Source organism: Barbus barbus (assembly GCF_936440315.1).
Source record: "Barbus barbus genome assembly, chromosome: 1".
Classification (NCBI taxonomy): Eukaryota; Metazoa; Chordata; class Actinopteri; order Cypriniformes; family Cyprinidae; genus Barbus; species Barbus barbus.
The window spans coordinates 9,794,286-9,815,288 of record NC_136729.1 but is presented as its reverse complement, the minus strand read 5'-3'; the positions used below and the strand labels follow the sequence as shown (position 1 = coordinate 9,815,288).

At 37.3% G+C, this 21,003-nt stretch overlaps 1 protein-coding gene across 1 annotated transcript; it reads left to right on the top strand.

The window, feature by feature from the left end:
- Positions 1 to 1,624: 1,624 nt before the first annotated feature.
- Positions 1,625 to 12,206, top strand: LOC306860344 (reticulocalbin-1-like). The gene is made up of 7 exons (XM_079401996.1): positions 1,625 to 1,655; positions 1,806 to 2,028; positions 8,789 to 8,982; positions 9,074 to 9,252; positions 9,397 to 9,457; positions 9,622 to 9,821; positions 10,264 to 12,206. The coding sequence occupies exons 2-7, from the start codon at positions 1,808 to 1,810 to the stop codon at positions 10,369 to 10,371; spliced, it is 963 nt and encodes a 320-aa protein (XP_079258122.1). The 5' UTR covers positions 1,625 to 1,655; positions 1,806 to 1,807; the 3' UTR covers positions 10,372 to 12,206.
- The last annotated feature ends 8,797 nt before the right edge of the window (positions 12,207 to 21,003 follow it).

Below are 21,003 nucleotides of genomic sequence, written 5' to 3'. Positions count from 1 at the left end.
AACCTTTGGGTTTAGAAACTGAAAATAACCACAAGAGGTGCAGTATCAGCATTAGCATCTAACAAAATAACAGTAAGCTTATATGAAAAAGGAATAATCACAATCCACTAGAACCATGATACTTTTATATAAATTCCTATTGTCCTCTATGGAAATTCCTCCTTTTTCTTAAATCAATGCATGTATAGATTTGAAAAGTTATCTGAAGAGTGAACTACTGTTTCTTCTGGCTTCCCTCCTCCGAATAACCACCGGATTCTCGCCATCAATATATTTCCAGTTGATTGATGGCATAAAACGTGTAATGTAAAGCTAGATTAAACTCTATAAGATAGATTGTGCATGAAATAATTTTTTAAATCTTTCCCAATGTTCATGCTCAAAGGATCATTTATCATTATAACATGGTGCTATAACACTATTTTCCTCACTGATGCCCTCCATTTGCAAAAGGCTTTTTAATGTAGGCACAGTGAGTGAACACACAGTTCGAAGGTCTACAGATCAATGGTTAAGAGAGACAGAAAGTAATTTGTCCTTGTTCTTTATGTTAAGCATGGCAGCACGGCAATTATTTGCTTAAGTACTGAAGAAATGTTACGTGGAATCAGTCGATCATCAAGAATCATATATAGATTTACATTTACATTGTTAAAAATGAAAGGTGTCTTTTTTCTATAGCTTTCTGCCAGCCTTCACTATACACATAAATGAGCTAATTAAGTTAAATGCAAACATCTATGATGTTGCCAGTGTCGTTTTAGGCAAATCTTGTCAAAATGTTCATATGAATTTATTCACAAATTAATAAAGTATTTCCATACGTTCTAAATTTGCATCGGCTCGTGCAATGTACTGATGGAATAACTTGCTGCCAGTGTCATCTCCAATTCCTCTCTACAAACAGGCCAACATGAATTTTGTCATTCATTATTTGCATAATATGCTAACGCATGCCATCTTTCAGCACAAACTGAGAGCCACAGCTCTGTAATGAAACTAGCCTAAGGCCAGTGGCCTTTTTTTTGAGTAATGAATTGTTAATGTATTTAAATTATATTTGCTCTGTCAATTTAAATCAGCTCAATTTGGTGATATTAATGAAACATAGTTATATCTGACACAGTTTTACAAATACTTCATGATGCCTAACTTCATAGCATCGACTTATCTTTTTACGGTTATTTGACATTATGTTTTAGGAAATACATTTTACAGTTACACTGGAGTGTGTAATACATCTAGTACGTGTCATGCTAACGACTTTTTAATGCAAATATCAAATATATTCAGTTTCATGCGGGAAATGAGCTTATCACCAATAATAACACTATACTTTTTTTTTTTTTTAGCCATGGTCAAAATTGAAATAGCCTATAATTTTTTTTTTATTTTATTTTATTTTTAAGCTGTGGTCAAAATTGAAATAGCCTGTAATTTGAAGTTCTCCTACTATGGTTTTCCTAAAATAAGAAGCAGACGCTTCTGCGTGTCATCTTGCAACGTGGCGTCCACGCCCATCTCGAGTTAAAGGCAAACGTTTGGCCAATAGCAGAGCTTCTAACATTCCGCGATCTTACTAGCCTCGTTGTGATTGGCTGTCGGTTGACACGCACCCATTCTGGGTTTGGTTGTAGCCTTTAGTGATCCGCCGGGTATGTTTGAATCGAAACTGAAAAGAACTTGGATTGTTTCGTTCTGTGTTAATAACAATCGAAACGCGTCGCCTTGGTAACCACAGCTTCTGTGGTTTTGACTTTGTGCCAGTTTTAAACTCTCCCTTTGCTTTGGATCGCGTCCTTTAGGCATGGATGTCGCGACGTATTTATGGGTTTTGTGGCTTTGCACGTGTCTGGCGCACGGGAAACCCACTCTCAGGAAAGAAAGAGTTCATCATGAGCCTGAACTGAGCAGACAACCCCACGAAGATAACCAGAGCTATCAGTACGACCATGAGGCCTTTCTGGGCAAAGAGGAGGCCACTACATTTGATCAGCTCACCCCAGAGGAAAGCAAAGCCAGATTAGGGTAAGATTGGGGGTTTTGTTCAAAAGAGCTACTTTAGCATTGAAGCATGTCTTTATATGTGGATCAATGACAGATAAGGCTGTTGAAGATGACAAAAAGGAGAAATAGATTAATAATCTAGTTTAAAACGTGTGAAGTTGTTACAAATGGAAGAACTTGCATCATTTTCTACACATACGCGCGTGTGTGTGTGTGAGAAAGTGACAAGAACTGCCTTCTTGTCACTTTGATTCTGGTTTCTGTCAAGAACATTTCTGCGTCATATTTCAACCAAAAATAAGATTAAAGTTTGCTGTTTTCAGGTGCCTCCCATTTCTTTTAATTTTCTATCATGAAATAGTCAGTATAATAAAGGCTTTTAAAATATTTTTGAAGAAGAGTGCCTTGGATTTCTCTCTTTTTTTTTTATTTTTTTTTTTTTACATGAATTCCCGACCCCAAAGAGCACCTTCAAATATCTCATTGAACTCCCTGAGCACCCTGGACATTGTTGTCTTTCTAAAATAAGAAATTGTATTTTGCTTAACGAAAATGAACACAAGGAGATGAAATGCAAATATAGGTAAATAAATAATTTAAAAAAAAAATGTTTTAATATAAAAAATGGTAAAATATTTTTCAAAATGTTATATATAACATGCTTTATATTTGAGATTATCAAGGTAGTATTGCAGTAAAGAGAGACATCACTGAGAGTAATGCAAATTATTTAAAAAAAATCATAAAAACATCCATAGCAAATATGTTCACCTTTATGCTGGAAATTAACCTGTCTCTATCAATAACAATACTATAAAACAATACTATAAAATTTTAGCATCCATAGAAAAATATATTTTTTATAAAAATATGATATATATATATATATATATATATATATATATATATATATATATATATATATATATATATATATATATATATATAATATGTGTGTGTGTATATAATATATATTACTGCTGTCAAACGATTAATTGCGATTAATTACATCCAAAATAAGTTTTTATTTACATAATATATGTATGTGTACTGTGTATTTATGTATATATAAATATACACACACATACAGTATATATTTTGAAAATATTTACATGTACAAGTACACCTCAAAAAATTAGAATATCATGAAAAAGGTCAATATTTTTTGTCACTCATTTCAGAAAGTCAAACACATATATTATATAGATTCATTACACATAGTGAAATATTTCAAGCCTTTATTTCTTGAAATTTTGATGATTATGGCTTACAGATAATGAAAACCCAAAATTCAGTGTCTCAGGAAATTAAAATATTACATAAGATCAATAAAAAAAGGATATTTTAAACAGAAATGTCAGGCTTCTGAAAAGTATGTTCATTTCTATGCACTCAATACTTGGTTGAGCCTCCTTTTGCATGAATTACTGCAATGCGGCGTGGCATGGAGTCAATCAGCCTGTGGCACTGCTCAGGGGTGATGGAAGCCCAGGTTGCTTTGATAGCGGCCTTCAGGTCATCTGCATTGTTGGGTCTGGTGTAGTGTTGCTTTCGTCAATGAAAATTATGACTAAATATCATCGTCAACGAACCTTTATCACGTGACGAAAACGAGACGCAACGTAAATGCTGGTCATGTGACGATGACTATAATTAAATGTATATATTGTTGACGAATAAAAACGAGACTAAATGTGGTTTATAAAATAAAAACTATGCTAAAATGTCTCTTAATTTTCGTTGACCAAAACGAAACAAAATGTTATAACGTTATTTCGTCTCATTTAGTCACGTTATTATTATTATTATTTTGCAGTATTTCTGTTTCCGGTGTCTCACTTCAGGGGCTGCATCAGTTCGCACTGCGCAGACGCAGGCGACATCACTTCCTCAAGCCCCACGCACGGCATTATTTAGAAGACGACAACACTGTTTAAAGTTTGCTCTTTGTTTTGTAGTTTAAACTTCCTTTATGCCTTATGTATATATAAACTTCCTTTATGCCTTATGTATATACTTTTTGCACTTTGTATATTTTTAGAGTGTTTTCTGTTTATATTTTTACCTTTTGTATTTGTGTTTTGCTTCAATAAAAACAATCTGATCGAATACGTGTACCCCCAGACTATATTAAAGATTTATTATTGTATGAGCAGGTAATGTACCTCTTGATAAAGACAAATGAGTAATGCCGCCATGATACAAACCAAAACAAATAAAAAAAAAACAAGGGATACATTGTAAACTTTGAAATATTGTTTAAAAATGTATTGATGATTCACTTTACAGAACATGCTACATGAATAGTTAGCTATTCAAGTAACGCATCAGAGCTGCATGAACAACCCTGCCCTCCTCCTCTACAGCCTGTGGCACTGCCACCACAGTCTCTGCTGCTGGGGGTAAATCCCAAGCATTCTCATAGGCCTCACCATGACTCTCACAAAGGTTATGTGGAGCACAACATGTCAGCACCATGGACTTCACAAGGTTGACAGCACAGTCATTTCTTTTCATAAGGCATCGCCATCTTCCTTTTAATCGACCAAAGGCATTTTCAACAACTACGCGTGCTCTGCAGATTTTCATGTTATAGACCTGCTGTTCTGTTGTCAGGTGTCCAGTGTCAATGAGTGGTTTTAAGAGCCAGTTCTGCAAGGGATAGGCAGAGTCTCCTAGGATGTAGTAGCCAGCAGTTGTTAAAAACATCCACATGCCGAGAATGAAGAACACCATTCTGTTGATATGCTCCATTGTTGTGTGTTTGTTTGTGGCACGTTTACGATGATGTCATGGCAGTAGAGGCGGCGCAACTATAACGACACGTGAATAATCCCGCCCACTCTAAAGCGGTACTAAACTGCAGTGGAAACACAAACCGAGCTGAACTGAGCCGTGCCAAGCCGTAACGAGCCGTGCCGAGCCAAGTCATACCATGCAGTGGAAAAGCGCCAAAAGTTAAGTCTGACACAGAGAAAGGGACCGATGGCAGGCCAGCCAGGGTTCGTCTTTGGGAGATGTGTGTGTACTTCTAACATGTTTGGTTGGTAAAATGTTGTAAATTCAAATCAGAGCGTCTTCCGTGTCTGGAATGGATGTATTCTTGAGTCTATAAGGTAACAATAACATAAGATAACCTTGTTTGAAATGGGTTTGGCTAAAAGAAAATTTTGGTTTCATCTATACTACTAGGTACTTCTACTATATTGACTGGGTTAAATAGAATTGTATTACTAAAAAGAGACTAAAATACAATTTCCGTCGACTAAAACTAGACGAAAATAGTCATGGATAATTCTAACTTTTAGTTGACTGAAACTTGACTAGATTAAAAAGAGTATGAACGTGACTAAAACTAATAGAAACTAAAATGACAGCTTCACACAAAGACTAGACTAAAACTAAAATGAAAACAGGCCGCCAAAAACAACACTAGTCTGGTGTCTCTCATCTTCCTCTTGATAATACCCCATAGATTCTCTATGGGGTTGAGGTTAGCACAGTAACACCATGGTCATTGAACCAGCTTTTGGTACCTTTGGCAGTGTGGGCAGATGCCAAGTCCTGCTGGAAAGCACACTGCACAGAAGACTCCACCTCCTCCCGGCGACCAGGTGATGACGCTGTCCCCGGACAGTGTGAGGAGATTCCTCAGCAGGATCAATGCACGCAAAGCTCCGGGTCCTGACAACATTCCTGGGCATGTACTGAGAGACTGTGTTGTGGAACTCACTGATGTCTTCACAGACATCTTCAACATCTGGCTAAATCAGGCCGTTGTCCCCACATGCTTCAAAGCTACCACCATCATTCCAGTCCCGAAAAAGTCATCTCAATCCTGCTTCAATGACTACCGTCCAATAGCACTCACTCCTATTCTCATGAAGTGCTTCGAACGGCTAGTCATGCACCACATCAAGTCTGCCCCCCCCCCCTCCCTGGACCCCTTCCAGTTTGCATATAGGTCCAACCACTCGACCGATGATGCCATCGCCACTGCCCTCCACCCAGCCCTCACACATCTGGAGAAAAAAGACTCATATGTCAGGATGCTGTTCATAGACTTCAGTTCAGCATTCAACACAATCATCCCTCAACAGCTCACTCACAAACTGGTCCAGCTGGGGCTCAACACCTCTCTGTGCAACTGGCTGTTGGACTTCCTGACTGGGAGACCTCAGGCAGTACGGGTCGGCATTAACACATCCAGCACCATCACACTGAACACTGGGGCCCCCCAAGGATGTGTGCTGAGCCCCCTCCTCTTCACTCTGCTGACCCACGACTGCACACCGTCACACAACTCCAACCTCTTCATTAAGTTTGCGGATGACACGACTGTGGTGGGTCTCATTAGCAACAGAGATGAGACAAACTACAGGAGCGAGTTGAGCCGCCTGGCCGGGTGGTGCAGTGACAACAGTCTCTCTCTGAATGTGGAGAAGACGAAGGAGATTGTTGTTGACTTCAGGAGAGTACACACTCAGCATGCCCCTCTGACCATCAACGGTGCGACTGTGGAGAGAGTGAGCAGCACCAAGTTCCTGGGTGTGCACATCACAGAGGACCTCTCCTGGACTAACAACACTGTAGCACTGGCCAAGAAAGCACAGCAGCGTCTCTACTTCCTCCGCAAATTGAGAAGAGCCAGAGTCCCGACCCCCATCATGTGCACCTTCTACAGAGGCACCATCGAGAGCATCCTGACTAGCTGCATCACTGTGTGGTATGGCGCTTGCAACGCATCCTGCCGCAAGTCACTTCAACGCATAGTGAGAGCAGCTGAGAAGATCGTTGGTGTCTCTCTCTCACCTCCCTCCAGGACATTTACAGCACCCGTCTCACCCGCAAAGCCCTCCGCATTGCAGGCGATCCCACCCACCCGACACACAGCTTCTTCAGTCTGCTGCCATCAGAGAGGAGACTGCGGAGTCTCCAGGCGAGGACCAGCAGACTGAAGGACAGCTTCATACATCAGGCTGTCAGGAAGCTGAACTCCCTCCCGTCCTTGCCCCCCCTCCCCTCTTTTACCCCATGCAACACTGAACACGATACTGCGACCCCCCCCCCCACCCACTTAAAAACTGTGACCAGCACCTGTCACTTTTGCAGCATTGGACTGACCACTACCTCATCCAGCATTGACTGCAAACTACCTCTTCGGATAGTCTGATAAAAGACTGTTCTCTTGTCACTTTAACAGACTGATAAGCTCTTCTTGCACTACACATGTATCTGCACAGTTTTGTTTTATTTAACTGGTTTGCACTGTTATCTATTCTGCCATGTGCCTTATGCCACTTTATCTCCTTTTTTATTTTTCTACAATGTCTTCAGACTGATAAGTTCCTCTTGCACTATATATATTCACTCTATACATATACAAATATATCTGCACAGTTTTGTTTTATTTAACTGGTTTGCACTCCATGTGCCTTATGCCACTTTATCTAAATCTTCCTTTATTTTTCTACAATGTCCTCATTTGTATAGCTGTATAGTTGTATGTACATATGTTTAAACTGTATTTATGCGTATTTGAACGTCTACTGTCAGTGTCTTAAATGTTAACTGTATGCACCAAGGGTCTGAGAGTATCGCAATTTCAATTCTCTGGATGTATTGTAAGAAAGTACATGTGGAAGAATTGACAATAAAGCAGACTTGACTTGACTTAACTTGAAAATGAAAATCTCCATAAAGCTTGTCAGCAGAAGGAAGCATGAAGTGCTCTAAAATTTCCTGGTAGATGGCTGCGTTGACTGTGGACTTCAGAAAATACAGTGGACCAACACCAGCAGATGACATGGCAGCCCAAATCATCACAGACTGTGGAAACTTCACTCTGGACTTCAAGCAACATGGATTCTGTGCCTCTCCACTCTTCCTCCAGACTCTGGGACCTTGATTTCCAAATGAAATGCAAAATTTACTTTCATCTGAAAAGAGGACTTTGGACCACTGAGCAACAATCCAGTTCTTTTTCTCCACAGCCCAGGTAAGACGCTTCTGATGTTGTCTCTGGTGCAGAAGTGGCTTGGTAGCCCTTTTCCTGAAGACGTCTGAGCGTGGTGACCAGGGCTCTGAACCGGTTCAAGGAACGAAAACCAGAAACGAACGAAATTTGGACTGGAACAGAACCGGAAACAGAAACAAAATCAAGTTTTGTAGTTCCGAACAGAATCGAAAATTTTAAATGGCCATTAACCTGTTAATAACGTTATTTTATCGTCACAAATCGTCAGAACACCGGCGTTAGAGTTTATCTGACGACAGTGTAAGATGGATTCAACAAATCTTATGCACCTGCGGCACTTCTGTGAACGGAGAAAACACAATAAAACTATAGGCTTACATAAAAAGGAATATATATGCCTATACACTAAATATATATCACGTAAATCATTGACAGATTAACAAAACAAAAGAAAAAAAACTATGCTGAGTTGGGCCTACGGTTCATTCCAACGTTCTCGGAAAGGAAAACGAGACGCAGAAAGTAGTTTTCTTTATTTTGCAAAAGCTTTACAGTTTTATTTTACAGTTTTATTTGTTTTGCAATAGCTTGACAGTTTTAAATATCACTATCTATATATATATATATATATATATATATCACATACTCTGGGTGCAATATATCTATTTTCATAGGAATTGGATTGATCCACCATGTTTGAGGTGAAAAGCTATAAATGTTACTCTGATGTCCATTCTGATATTTTTGTAAGTTTCCATTTTATTCTCTTTTTTTTTTCTTTCTATGCACTTACAAATTCCCTAGGAAAATAGTTGATCGTATTGACAGTGACGTTGATGGATTTATTACCACTGATGAACTCAAGGCCTGGATCAAGAGAGTACAGAAGCGTTATGTCTATGAGAACGTTGCAAAGGTCTGGTCTGATTATGACCTGAACAAAGACAACAAGATCTCATGGGATGAATATAAGCAAGCAACTTACGGTTACTACCTTGGTGAGTATTTCTGATCGGAAACTTTTCAAAGTTTTAATATTGGTGTCAAAAAAGCCACCTTCATGAGATTCAACTTCTTCTCTTCTCCCAGCCAATCCAGAAGAGTTTGAAGATGCAACAGACCAGTTCAGCTTCAGGAAGATGCTTCCACGAGATGAACGCAGGTTTAAAGCTGCAGATATCAATGGTGATTTAGCTGCAGAGCGAGAGGAGTTCACTGCTTTCCTTCACCCAGAAGAGTTTGAGCACATGCAGGAAATTGTGGTTCTTGTGAGTGTCACTTGGATTATGGGGTTTGGATTTTAGACGGTGGTACTTACTGTCAGTTTAATTATGCAGACTATTGAAATCATGCTATTATTTTATAAAGTAACTGATTCATACCATTCCCATTACTGTACTTTCTTCTATCAGGAAACTCTGGAGGACATTGACAAGAATGGAGATGGTCATGTAGATGAGGACGAATACATTTGTAGGTTCATCTGTGTTTTTGTATGAAGGACAGAAAGTATTACAAATCTTGTAAACACTTATAACTTTTTCAGTTTTAGACACTGAAACTTTTTGAGGTGAACCATTCTTTTAATGTTCTGTATCCAAGGGAAGACATTTTCAGTCTTTTCTTCTGTTTTACAGCGGACATGTTTGCTCATGAAGATGGTGGTCCAGAGCCAGACTGGGTTAGAATAGAGAGAGACCAGTTTTCAGATTTCAGAGATCTGAATAAAGACGGGAAGATGGATTTAGAAGAGATTCGTCACTGGATCCTGCCGCAGGACTATGACCATGCGCAGGCAGAGGCCCGGCATCTGGTGTACGAGTCAGACACAGACAAGGTGAGAACCTACTGAGATACTGTCCAGAAATATCTCAAATTGATATCTGAAAATTGATGTCCCAAGGCAGTTTAGATATTATTTTTTAGCTATTAAACATTGTGTATACAGCTGAAATGTTTTTGTTTTTAAATAAATGTAGCCTACTGGATTTCCAACTGTTTAAAGATACCTTTACTAGAAAAGTTAATTTTGCCAGCAATTTTGTGACAATTTAATGTTTTGTGTGAAAAATTGGCTGACGTTCAGTCACAGGAACACGCATGGTAAACACATTTATCATCAATACCAGAGATGCTAATCTCCTTTGGACTTTGTCATGGAATCAAGTAGAGGACCATAACTGTTGCGAACACACATTACATTTATTAATTTATCTTACAAATGAAGAATATAACCAGTCAAACACACATTTATCATGTGGAATGTTACAATTGTTTAGGACCAGATGCTGACCAAAGAAGAGATTCTTGAGAACTGGAACATGTTTGTGGGCAGCCAGGCCACCAACTACGGCGAAGACCTTACCAGGAACCACGATGAGCTATGAGCCAAAGTGAGGGTGAGGATCTCTACCTGAGAACGCAGGTATCCTGGACTCAGCCTCTATGGCATTCGTTCCATCAGAAGCCATGCCAGTGACTGACGAACTGACTGATGCATTGCAGCTCTACCTCACAGACTGGACATAGAGGAATCACTGACTGATGGCTGTAGTCCCTTGTACACACTTCACTCTGTGCTTTTTGTGGGTGGTGGAATGAGCTGCTACAGATTTCTTCAGCTAATGCTGAGCCTTTTAACTTTTAGTTTTTTTTAAAGCAATTATACGATGACGCCTGTACTTATACAAGCTGTGCCTATTTTTGTCTGGTGTCAATTTATTGAAACAAGCATTCTATTTATTTAGAATCTGAATTGAATTTAATTCTTTTATAGATAATACAACACTTTTACTACAGAACGCACTACAAGTCAGTGTTGAAATACAGTTATACATGCAGTACTCTTATAATTATGTTGTAGAGTTCCCATTGCTGGCCAATAATGAGTCTTATATGTTTTGACAAACTCTCTTCTAAACACAGCTGCCTCTGATGCATAATTTGTCTCTTTTTACGTTTCCACATGTGGTCTATTTTCTGCTCATGTCTGGTAAAATTCAGCCCTATTCAGACAGTAATTATAACTCAGGGGTCTGATGTTCGGTGAACCTACAAGTCATATGTTTCCATATGGATTATATTTTATGACACTAATAGTGTATGAAGTGCGTTTATGTATGTGCGTATACATAACTGTTCAAAAGTTTAAGGTTAGTATTTTTATTAAGAATTACTTTTATTCAGCAACGATGCATTAAATTGTTTCAAGTCACAGTAAAAAAAGCTTTTAAAATTGTAATAAGATTTCACAATAGTACTGTTTTTACTGTACTTTTGATCAAATAAATGACTTAATTAAAAAAAATATTACCCCAAACATTTGGAGGTTAGGGTTATGGTTAGTGTTAGTGTTAGTTAATGGTTTATACACCTGCTGTTGCCATTTTAATGACCCGTGTTTTCATGATTTGCCTCTCAAATTTCTATCTTCTTGTAATTCATTAGTGATTTTTGTGGTGGTATCTTAATTTCCAAGCAGTAAATTTCTAACATTTCTCAATTACAAACCTCTATTATATCCAAAATCTGCAAATGCTTATTGCTGCACAGAGTCCGGTACAGTAGTATGGCTTGGACAAGTGTATTTCTCATTAATGTGAAGTGATCCACTGAAAGGCCAGTGATGGTTCAGACGAACTGTGAAGCTGCTTATGGTCAAACACATTTTCCAGTTATTTCTCACAGAATTTTACCAGACATTCAACAATTCACTTAAATGACTACAAAATTAGTCTTAATTAATTTTTTGTTTTGTTTTAGCCGCAGAGGCTTGCTTGAATATGTTTATATTGTGAAAATGCTTTTAATTCAATTTACGAAGTGATGCCATGTTGTTAAAAAAACTGCTGGAGAAATAGTAAAGGAGGCAAAACATGCTCAACTGTCTGCCAACGAAACATTTTTCATTTGAGCCAATATTTTCTTTTTCTCTGATACTTTGCAAAAATTTTTAAATCTTTCATAAAACTTTTAAACTAGTTTTTCATTGTTGAATTTATTTTGTCATGATTCACAACGCCCTTACAACGCCACTTTTGATATACCTATATATTCATACACCAGGTCAGAGTGTTTTGAAATCTGTATTTTAGAATTTTTGTAGCTCTTTAGTCTGCATTTAAATTTTTTGTACTTGTCTTGGTGCATTATTTCCTGCAAATGAGTGAAGTGAATTCAACCTGGCATCAAATACTTAAGGCATTAAATACTGCAGCTCCATGTGTTTACCTCCAGTGGATTCTTATTGTAGATATTGCAATATCAGATGTCCTAGTGCATGCCTGTAGAACACCGTATCCAGTAAGATGCCGTGCAGAAGACAATCACATAATTTGGTGAAGATAAAACATTTGTCAAAACTAGTAAGCCAGTTAATGTAAGGATTTCTGGGCCTCCTGACCCACTGCCTGAAGGTTGAGTATAGATACAGTTTACAATTGCAACCCCCCCCCCCCCCCCCCCCCCTCTTCCAGCGTATTTTATGTGTCTCAGGTTCTTTGCCCTGAGCTGAAATTCACGTGTCTGTCTCCTCTTCACTAGGCCTAGCAGAGTTTACATAAATGTGTATTTAGCCTGAAGATAGTTGGTATTCAAAAGACTTTTGTCTTAAAGAGTTTCTTGCTTTTTATAGATATGAGGAAATATGTGTTTCCATAGGCTACTGTTTTTGTGTCATTGAAGTCTTTTTCCTCCCTCTAGTGGTTGATACATTAAGAACTTATATAGTTGTGCAATTTCTCAGCATAAATCCTGATATTTTAGGAAGAAAATGGGAAAATATGCTATCATATAGCCCTCATGATATTTAAATGGAACCACTACTCGGTGCTAAAAATGTTGAATGTTAAAACATCAAAAGCCTATAAATTAAAAACAACTTCTGTTAATCTAAAAATAAATATTTTTGCATTTTTCCCATTTATAAATCAGTGTTTTAGTTCTATTCTCATTCATTTTTCTCTGTATCGGTCTTTCTGCAAATTCACTGAATTTTAAAATTAATATTGAATTAATGGTGTCTGCATTTCCACCATCAGTTCTGCAGTAGATGTGACTGTACAACGAACATCTGTGCCTGTGTTTATAAATGAGGTTAAGTTTATGGGCTCATCCCAGGAGATTGAGCCCAGATGACTTTAGGACTTTAGGACAACAAATACGTTCAGGGGATCCTTATTTCTCTTGTGTCTTTCTCTTTCCTTTCCCTCTGAGACCTAAAGGGGCTGGAATCAGTTCCTCCCTGAAGACTTTCTGATCAAATATGTTAGCAAATGTAAACATTAAAATATATATATATATAATCTGGTTGACAATAATCGGTCACAACAGGGTTATTATAGGTAACTAAAACTAAAAGATTAAAATAAAGGTTATTTAAAATAAGTGAAATAATATTTTTAAAAGCAACATTTCTCATTTTTGTTTAGTTTAACGTACTAAATAACTAATAAAATACAACCCCATACAAAAGTTCAACAACCCCAGTCTTCCCAATTTTTATTATATGAAAAATTTGCTTTGTTTTGTTTCGTTTGGCATGAAAGAGAGTGAAAATGATGAGGACAACAAAGTGGTGAGTCTTTCTGCATCTTATTTGATACATTTCTTTTTTAACTTCTTTTTTTTTTTTCATCTCCACTGCTTCATATGGGTCACTCTATACATCTACATCATGTATACACTGCACATCCATATATTTCTATCATGAATGCATCGGTCTTTAAATATGTTTGTCTGTGTGTCTGGGGAATATTCTGGCTGCTCGTTTCCTCTCTGCCAGTTTCCTCTCAAGGTGTTTTATCCTCGTCTCCTCTCTCTGGCTTCTCCTCTGTCTCTTGTCCCAGAGTGACTGCTTAGACAGGCCCCACCTGAGTCTCTCAGCTCCAGCTGCCAGGGGCCCCGGTGTCCCTGTGCCCCCCAGGCATTAAGGCGTACAGCAGGGGAGACGTCTGCATTCCCGCAGCCTCTCAGGACACCGGAGGGCACAGTCACATGGCAGACACAAAAAAACCTCTCTTCAAGGCGTCCCTATGTGTATTGAGGTATTTCTTACTGCAACTGCAGATGATATATAAAGAAGTTACTAAAGCAATAGTCCACCAAAAATTATACTTATTTAATCATTTATTCACCCTCATGTCATTCCAAACCTGTATGACTTTCTTATGTGGCATATGAAAAGATGTTGAAAACCTAACAGTTTTGGTTCCCATTGACTTTCACTGTATTTTTGTCCATATATAACAGAATTTAAATTTTTAGGTGAACTCTCTCTCTTTAACTCTATAAGATGACCTCTGATGATGACCTTAATCTAAACCAAGGAGGTCTAAAATACCTGGAGAAAGTTATCCGTTAGCATTCCCATGCACCCCATTTTCTGTTGTTGGTGAATATGCTTTAACTCTTGTCTCTAGTATTGATTACAGAAAATGAAACTGTGTTTATGCCCAGTGCAAGTTGATGTGGTGACTTTTATTGTAAAATGGAAGGAATATTTAGAATTTTGAAAAATGCTAAATATATGTATACTATAAACATTTTTAGACACTAGTCACACAAAAATGTCGGAATTTCATTGCAATTAGTTACAAAACATAAAAACAAGTGGCATCAGCAAACAAAAGATGTTAGAGCTTTTCCCAGAACTAAATTCGCTTTTCTGAGCTATTTGGCGGTATAAGCATGGATGTATTAAAATGATCCAAAGTGAGAGTAAAGCTATTGATTGTGTTACTAAAGATTTATATTTCAAATAATCAGAAAAAAAACTATCATCACTGTTTCCACATAATTAAGCAGCACAGATGTTTTCAACATTGTTAATAATCAGTAATATTTAATGAGCAGCAAATCAGCATATTAAAGTGATTTCTGAAGGATGTGACACTGAAGACTGGAGTAATTTATGCTGAAGATTCAGCTTTGTATCACAGGAATAAATTGCATATTAAAATAGAAAACACTCATTTTAAATCGTAATGATATTATACAGCATTCTTCAACATCCTTCTTTAAGTCGTGACGTATTATCAAGTATGGTGACCCATACTCGAAATTGGTGCTCTGCGTTTAACCCATCCAAGTGCACACACACAGCAGTGAGTAGTGAACAAATGCACACACACACACACCGTGAACACACACCCGGAGCAGTGGGCAGCCATGCTGCAGCGCCCGGGGAGCAATTGGGGGTTCGGTGCCTTGCTCAAGGGCACCTCAGTCATGGTATTGAGGGTGGAGAGAGCGCTGTACATTTACTCCCCCCACCTACAATCCCTGCCGGCCGGGGACTCGAACCCGCAACCTTTCGATTACGAGTCCGACTCTCTAACCATTAGGCCACGACTTCCCCCAACATTAAACATTAACCCAAAACATTAACCCAAACATTTAAACATTAACCCAAACATTTTATGGCTCTCTTTACATCCATACATTTGTGTTGAAATGAGTGCAATATGCTCTCATCTATCCATGATTTCGTGCCAAACTGTAGGGACAATTGCTGCAGAAATGAGGGCACATTGGGTTAATGAAGGGGTGTGAAAGGAATAAACTGTCCCTACACTTCAGTGGCATTAAAGACTGTTAAGACCTCCATCTTCCAACCTCTAATGATCTGTGTGCATCTCTAACCAACAGAGCTGCAGCAGATTTCATTGTCAGGGGTTTGACTCCCTCATCATACGTGACATTTCAGACAGTTTGTTAGCATTTCTTGTGAACTCGTACAATTGTAATGATAGAATAAACTGATGAGCTGCCTTCATTAAAGGAATGTGAAAAGTTAGGTTTTGAACGTGATATAAATGTATTTCATCTTTGATTTCTGCATCACTTGTTTGAGGTGTTTGTGTGTTTTACAGGTTTCTGTCACAGAGTCAAAGTTTACAGATGGTATGAATAAATATGAATTTATGAATTATGTGCTGGCACAAAAGGTCCATTTGTCTTTTGTCAGTCCACTTGTTAAAGGTACACTATATAACTTCTTTTGTTCAAAAGAACTGTGAGATTTAAACTTGCAATTGCAAGAAATAAAGTGGCAATTTTTTTTTTTAAATAATAAAAACAGAATCTTTTTTTTATATATATCTCAGAATTCTGAGTTCTCAGAACTGTGAGGAAAATAAGTCTGAATTGTGAGATAAAAAGTCAGTTACCTTTTATTTTTCTTTATTCCACGACTATTTCGCCAATAAATAAATAAAAAAATCCCCCAGAGCATTTCACTTTAGTTCAAGCAAATAATAAAATGCACATATTCAATGTTTGTTTGCTGAAATTAACTTCATACACTGAAAAAAAAATGTTCAACTTAAAATTATTTGTTACACCGCTGACTTTAAATTTTTAGTTTAGTCAACTAAATCATTCCAGTTGTCCCTTAAATTAACATTGAGTAACTTAAAATTTCAAGTTGACTAAACTAAAAATGTAAAGTCAGCGGGGGTAACAAATTATTTTAAGTTGAAACAACTTTTTGAAACAATTTTTTTTTTACAGTGTATATGCCCTTCAACTGTATCCTTAGTTTTTGTCTCATTGTGTTTTTGCTTCACTTTGAATGCGTTTTTAAACTTAATGAAGTCTAAAGTGTTGCACTGAAGTAAAGTCAGATTTACATGTTTGCTGTGGATTGTTTTCAGGCCTTCCACATTATTTGTACTTAGTACAGAAGTGTCCATTAAAAAGCTGTTCATGATTATAGCATGTTTATCTATTCAGAAACTGAACTGACCTTTGCACTACAGCCACTGTCCGGACCCGACACCCCCTGCTTATCCACATCAAACCAGGTTGTTTTTATCAATTGTCACTTATTAAATAAAACTGAATAGTACTCCGTTTTGGTTAGCAATCTTGAATTTGAATCCTCAGCACAGTATATCCACTTGGAAGTTGTTTGGTATTTGTCGGTTTGACAAAACCTAAGTATGAGCAATGAACAGCGAACATTGATTTAGATTTGTGAGCAAACAAGAAGGACAGAGCACTGTCCTTCAGGAGCTGTTTCTGATCTTACCCATGCACCTACACTCAGCAGCAGAGACCAAAGGCCGGTGCTTTATAATTAAAGTGCACAGGATTATCTGTGTCTGAGGCCCAGAACACATCACGGGAATGCCCTGTCAAACATTAAACGCAGAAATGCAAGAACACTCCACTTCAAATGATTGCTCACTGGCCTGGAACTGCAGGGGTTACGTCTAATCCTCTCAGAGTTTAACTGCTATCAATGTCCTGCAAGGAAATGTAAGTGGAATGAAGTCAGGAGGTTTTGAACAGGACGAGGTTGACTATATGTTCAGGTTAGATGAATGTGTGTATCTCAATCATCCATAATAAAAGGCAGGTCTGCAAAATAAGTGCTAACTCCTTAAAGCGTGATCTGTTTAGTTAAGAAGCAAGCCGGCATGAGAGAAGCACTGTGTGGAAACCGGTTTCCTCTACAGCATTTAAAAAATAAACACATTTTTAAAAAGTAAATTCTGACTTTTTATCTCACAATTTTGACAAATGTCAGAAATGTGATTTATAAATTCAGAGTTCTGACTTCTCATAGTTCGTCAGTTTTCTCATAATTCTCACAAAATCTTGCAATTGACTTTTTTTCTCTAAATTCTGACTACATCTCCCAATTATGACCCCCCCTCCCCCCACCACATAAACGCACAATTCACAAAATTGTGATTCTACATCTTGCATTTTTTCCCTCTCTACCACTGAATTACAGTTTTTCTCGATTGCTAAAACACTATAACCAGGCTTTTGAACTCAAATTTCAAAACCATAACGCCATTTTGCTGAACTATAAACACTGTTTCCCTGCTTTGACACATGAGTCAGATTTGATGAACTGTTACTGCAAAACTCTGCACACAAATCCCTACATTTCTCAGTTCTTACACCATGTGGTCATTTAGAAAGCACTAGCATTCAATATTGTTCACTCAAGTCTGCACAGTTTGAGCTCAATTAGCACACAATTACCCAAGTGGAAACACTAGCAGTCAAAATGTATCACACACCAATCAGAACCTTCGATGGATAAAGGGCTTACAAGTCAGCTTACAGTTTTTCTCAGTGGCTTTGGTGCATTTCTCAGATCAGAAATGAAATTCTCAAAACTACTTGTTCATCCTACACATCATCTAGTAAATAGTAAATTATCTACTTATTACCGGTTTTTGTATTGTTGTTTTGAATTTATCTCATCAGTGTGTAAAACTGTGTTGTAGTGTGTGTGTTTTTGACTGTTTGTGTGTCATGTCTGAGAGCAAAGTTTGGTTTTTCAGCAAGATTGAGTTGTTTTGAGTGGAGAGCTTCATTTTGACCTGAATATAGGAAGTTTGGGGAATTCGCAAAAAAAGAGGCATAATTTCAAGAAATGTGTTTAAGCAATCAAAATCTTACAATTCAGACTTTTTATTCAGAGTTCTTCTCACAATTCTGACTTTATATCTTGCGATACTGACATTGTCTCACAATTCTGAATGTCAGAATTGTTCTTTGGAAACAAAAACCTCGTCATGGCATTATGTCAAGTAAATGTAGCTTGATTTCAGTATATTACTGAAAATCAAGACAAAACACTAAGAAAATGATTTTTAACAGCATGCAATGTCTCTTGTGACTGTTTTATAACAAAATATACATTTTCTGTCCATAAGGATTCATTCATTCAAAATACTGTATTGTTTTTTAGACAGATAAATAAGCTCTGAAGTACCTCTAAAGCTACATTACATAACTTCTGTCTTAAAATGCCATGCATCTTGTGGAAGAACTTTGTTTTAGTTGTGCTTTGATTTCTTAAACCACATTCAGCTGTGCAGATTTCTTTGTTTTTACAACCAATGATTCTCCAGATGTTTGCCGTTTTGTTTGAATGATCCATGATCAGTCTTTCTCATAGTAACATTGTAGTGCAACCAAATTCTTTTTCAAAATAGTATCTGGAGTGTCGAGTTGTCAAATTTATTTTTATAGCACTTTTCACTTTACGGCAGAAGTTGTGATTTAATATATATACAGTGGTGTGAAAAAGTGTTGGCCTCCTTCCTGATTTTTTATTTTATTTTTATTTTTATCAATATGGAACATTTTCACAATATTCTAATTTTCTGAGATACTGAATTTGAGACTTTCATTAGTTGTCAGTTATAATCATCAAAATTAAAGGAAATAAACATTTGAAATATATCAGTCTGTGTGTAATGAATGAATCTAATATACAAGTTTCACTTTTTGAATGGTATTACTGAAATAAATCAACTTTTTCATGATATTCTAATTTTATGACCAGCACCTGTATTTATAGGCTATCCTACTTTTATTTATAGAGCTTGGTTACTGCTCTGCTTCATCAGTTGGTACAGTTTTCAGGTATCTACAGAATTACTGATTGTCAAATTCGATAAGATCTGGATCACTGTCTTAAATCGGCCTGGAAAGACCCGTCAGCCTCTGGCGTAATACCTTTATTCCCACAATGCCCTGAAAAGGCCTTGTCCACTTTACTCTATCTGTCTTTCTTCTGTGTATCTGGCCTAGATTCCTTTAGCTTGGAGAAAGGCAGAGGAGAAGGGAATGTTGTAGGTGTTTGGACCCCTCCTTTCTCCCATCATCCTCTCCCCCCTTCACTTCCTCCTCGGGGAATGAAGCCCCATCTGCTACCCAGTGTGTCTTGTGAGGAAACGGGAGAAAGGAGGCTGTTTCTGGGCTCTTCAGGGGCAGCTTTGGAGCTCCTTTCAAATGCAGACAGCAGATGGAATATTTCCCTAGTTCGTGTTTTACTTTCAATGCCGTAACTTCTCCGACTTGGGAGACAAAGAACAAGACAGCGCCACCTCAGATATTTTGCTATGCCAATCCATAACTTCAATTGCTATTGTTGTTCACATTAGGTTGACTCTCTTACATCTACACATAAATGGAGGTTAAACTTAACCCTATAAAGTCTCATGATGAGACTTTACAGGGTTAAGTCTAAACCTGCATTTGTTACGCAAATTTCTTAGGCATCTAAATTATCAACATGATGAAAAGTTCTACTATATGCCATATATACTATACACAATCTACTATATGCCTTCTGCCGTCTGATTGATAGTTCATACTTTTGTAACATGTACATGGCAAGTACTTTTTTAGTATATTATAAAAATGGTCATGCTTGTCCTTTTGCTGCGAAATATTTACAGATTTTGTTTTAAGTAAACATAAGAATACTTTTAATAGTTTAGTCAACTTGAAATTTGAAGGTACTCAGTGTTAATTTAAGGGACAACTGGAATATTTTAGTTGACTAAACTAAAAATTTTAAGTCAGCGGGATAACAAATTATTTTAAGATATTCCCAAATTCGGCATTCAAGGAGTGCAGATATTTTCCCCAAACACAATGAAATATTTTACTTTTGTGAAACTTTGTTTTACTCTGGTTGAGTCTGCGTGCTGCTTGATGACACAATATTTCATAAATATGCTTCTTATCACTGTAAAAAGTGATGTTGACTTAACTTCAAAAATTGAGGAAACCCTTTGCCTTAAAATTATTAAGTAATTAATAATAATAAAAAGTATGTTACGTCAATTGTCACTTAACTTTTTTTTTTAATTATTATTTATTTAATCATTTTAAGGCAACAAGCTTCCTCAATTTTTTTTAAGTTAAGTCAGCATCACTTTTTACAGTGAGGCAGACAGATGGAAAATTGAATCAAACTATTGACTTCCAGCCTGTCTAGAGTTGCTGTTCCTCACATGATTAGTCGTGTTCTGCTCAGACTGAACTGGAGTGTGTCTAGAGGCATGATAGTTATGATCTTGTAATCATTTATCTCATTTTGATCTTTTGATGATCCATGGGGCTTTATCTTTGTGGCCAGAAGTGACGTTTTATTCCTCTGCTAATGGCGAAATGCTAAGAGGAACCAATTAAGGGTGGTTTACTGAAAGGAATTTTTAGTTTTCAGAACGGATTAAAATGTCTTTCTGCCTGGTCTGTTG

What these genes read in the sequence shown, in the direction of transcription:
- LOC306860344 (XM_079401996.1), top strand. Translation starts at nt 1,808, where the DNA reads ATGGATGTCGCGACGTATTTATGGGTTTTGTGGCTTTGCACGTGTCTG. An exon ending in AACTTACGGTTACTACCTTG is followed by an intron (nt 8,983 to 9,073) that starts GTGAGTATTTCT and finishes CTCTTCTCCCAG; the next exon opens with CCAATCCAGAAGAGTTTGAA. An exon ending in TGCAGGAAATTGTGGTTCTT is followed by an intron (nt 9,253 to 9,396) that starts GTGAGTGTCACT and finishes TTCTTCTATCAG; the next exon opens with GAAACTCTGGAGGACATTGA.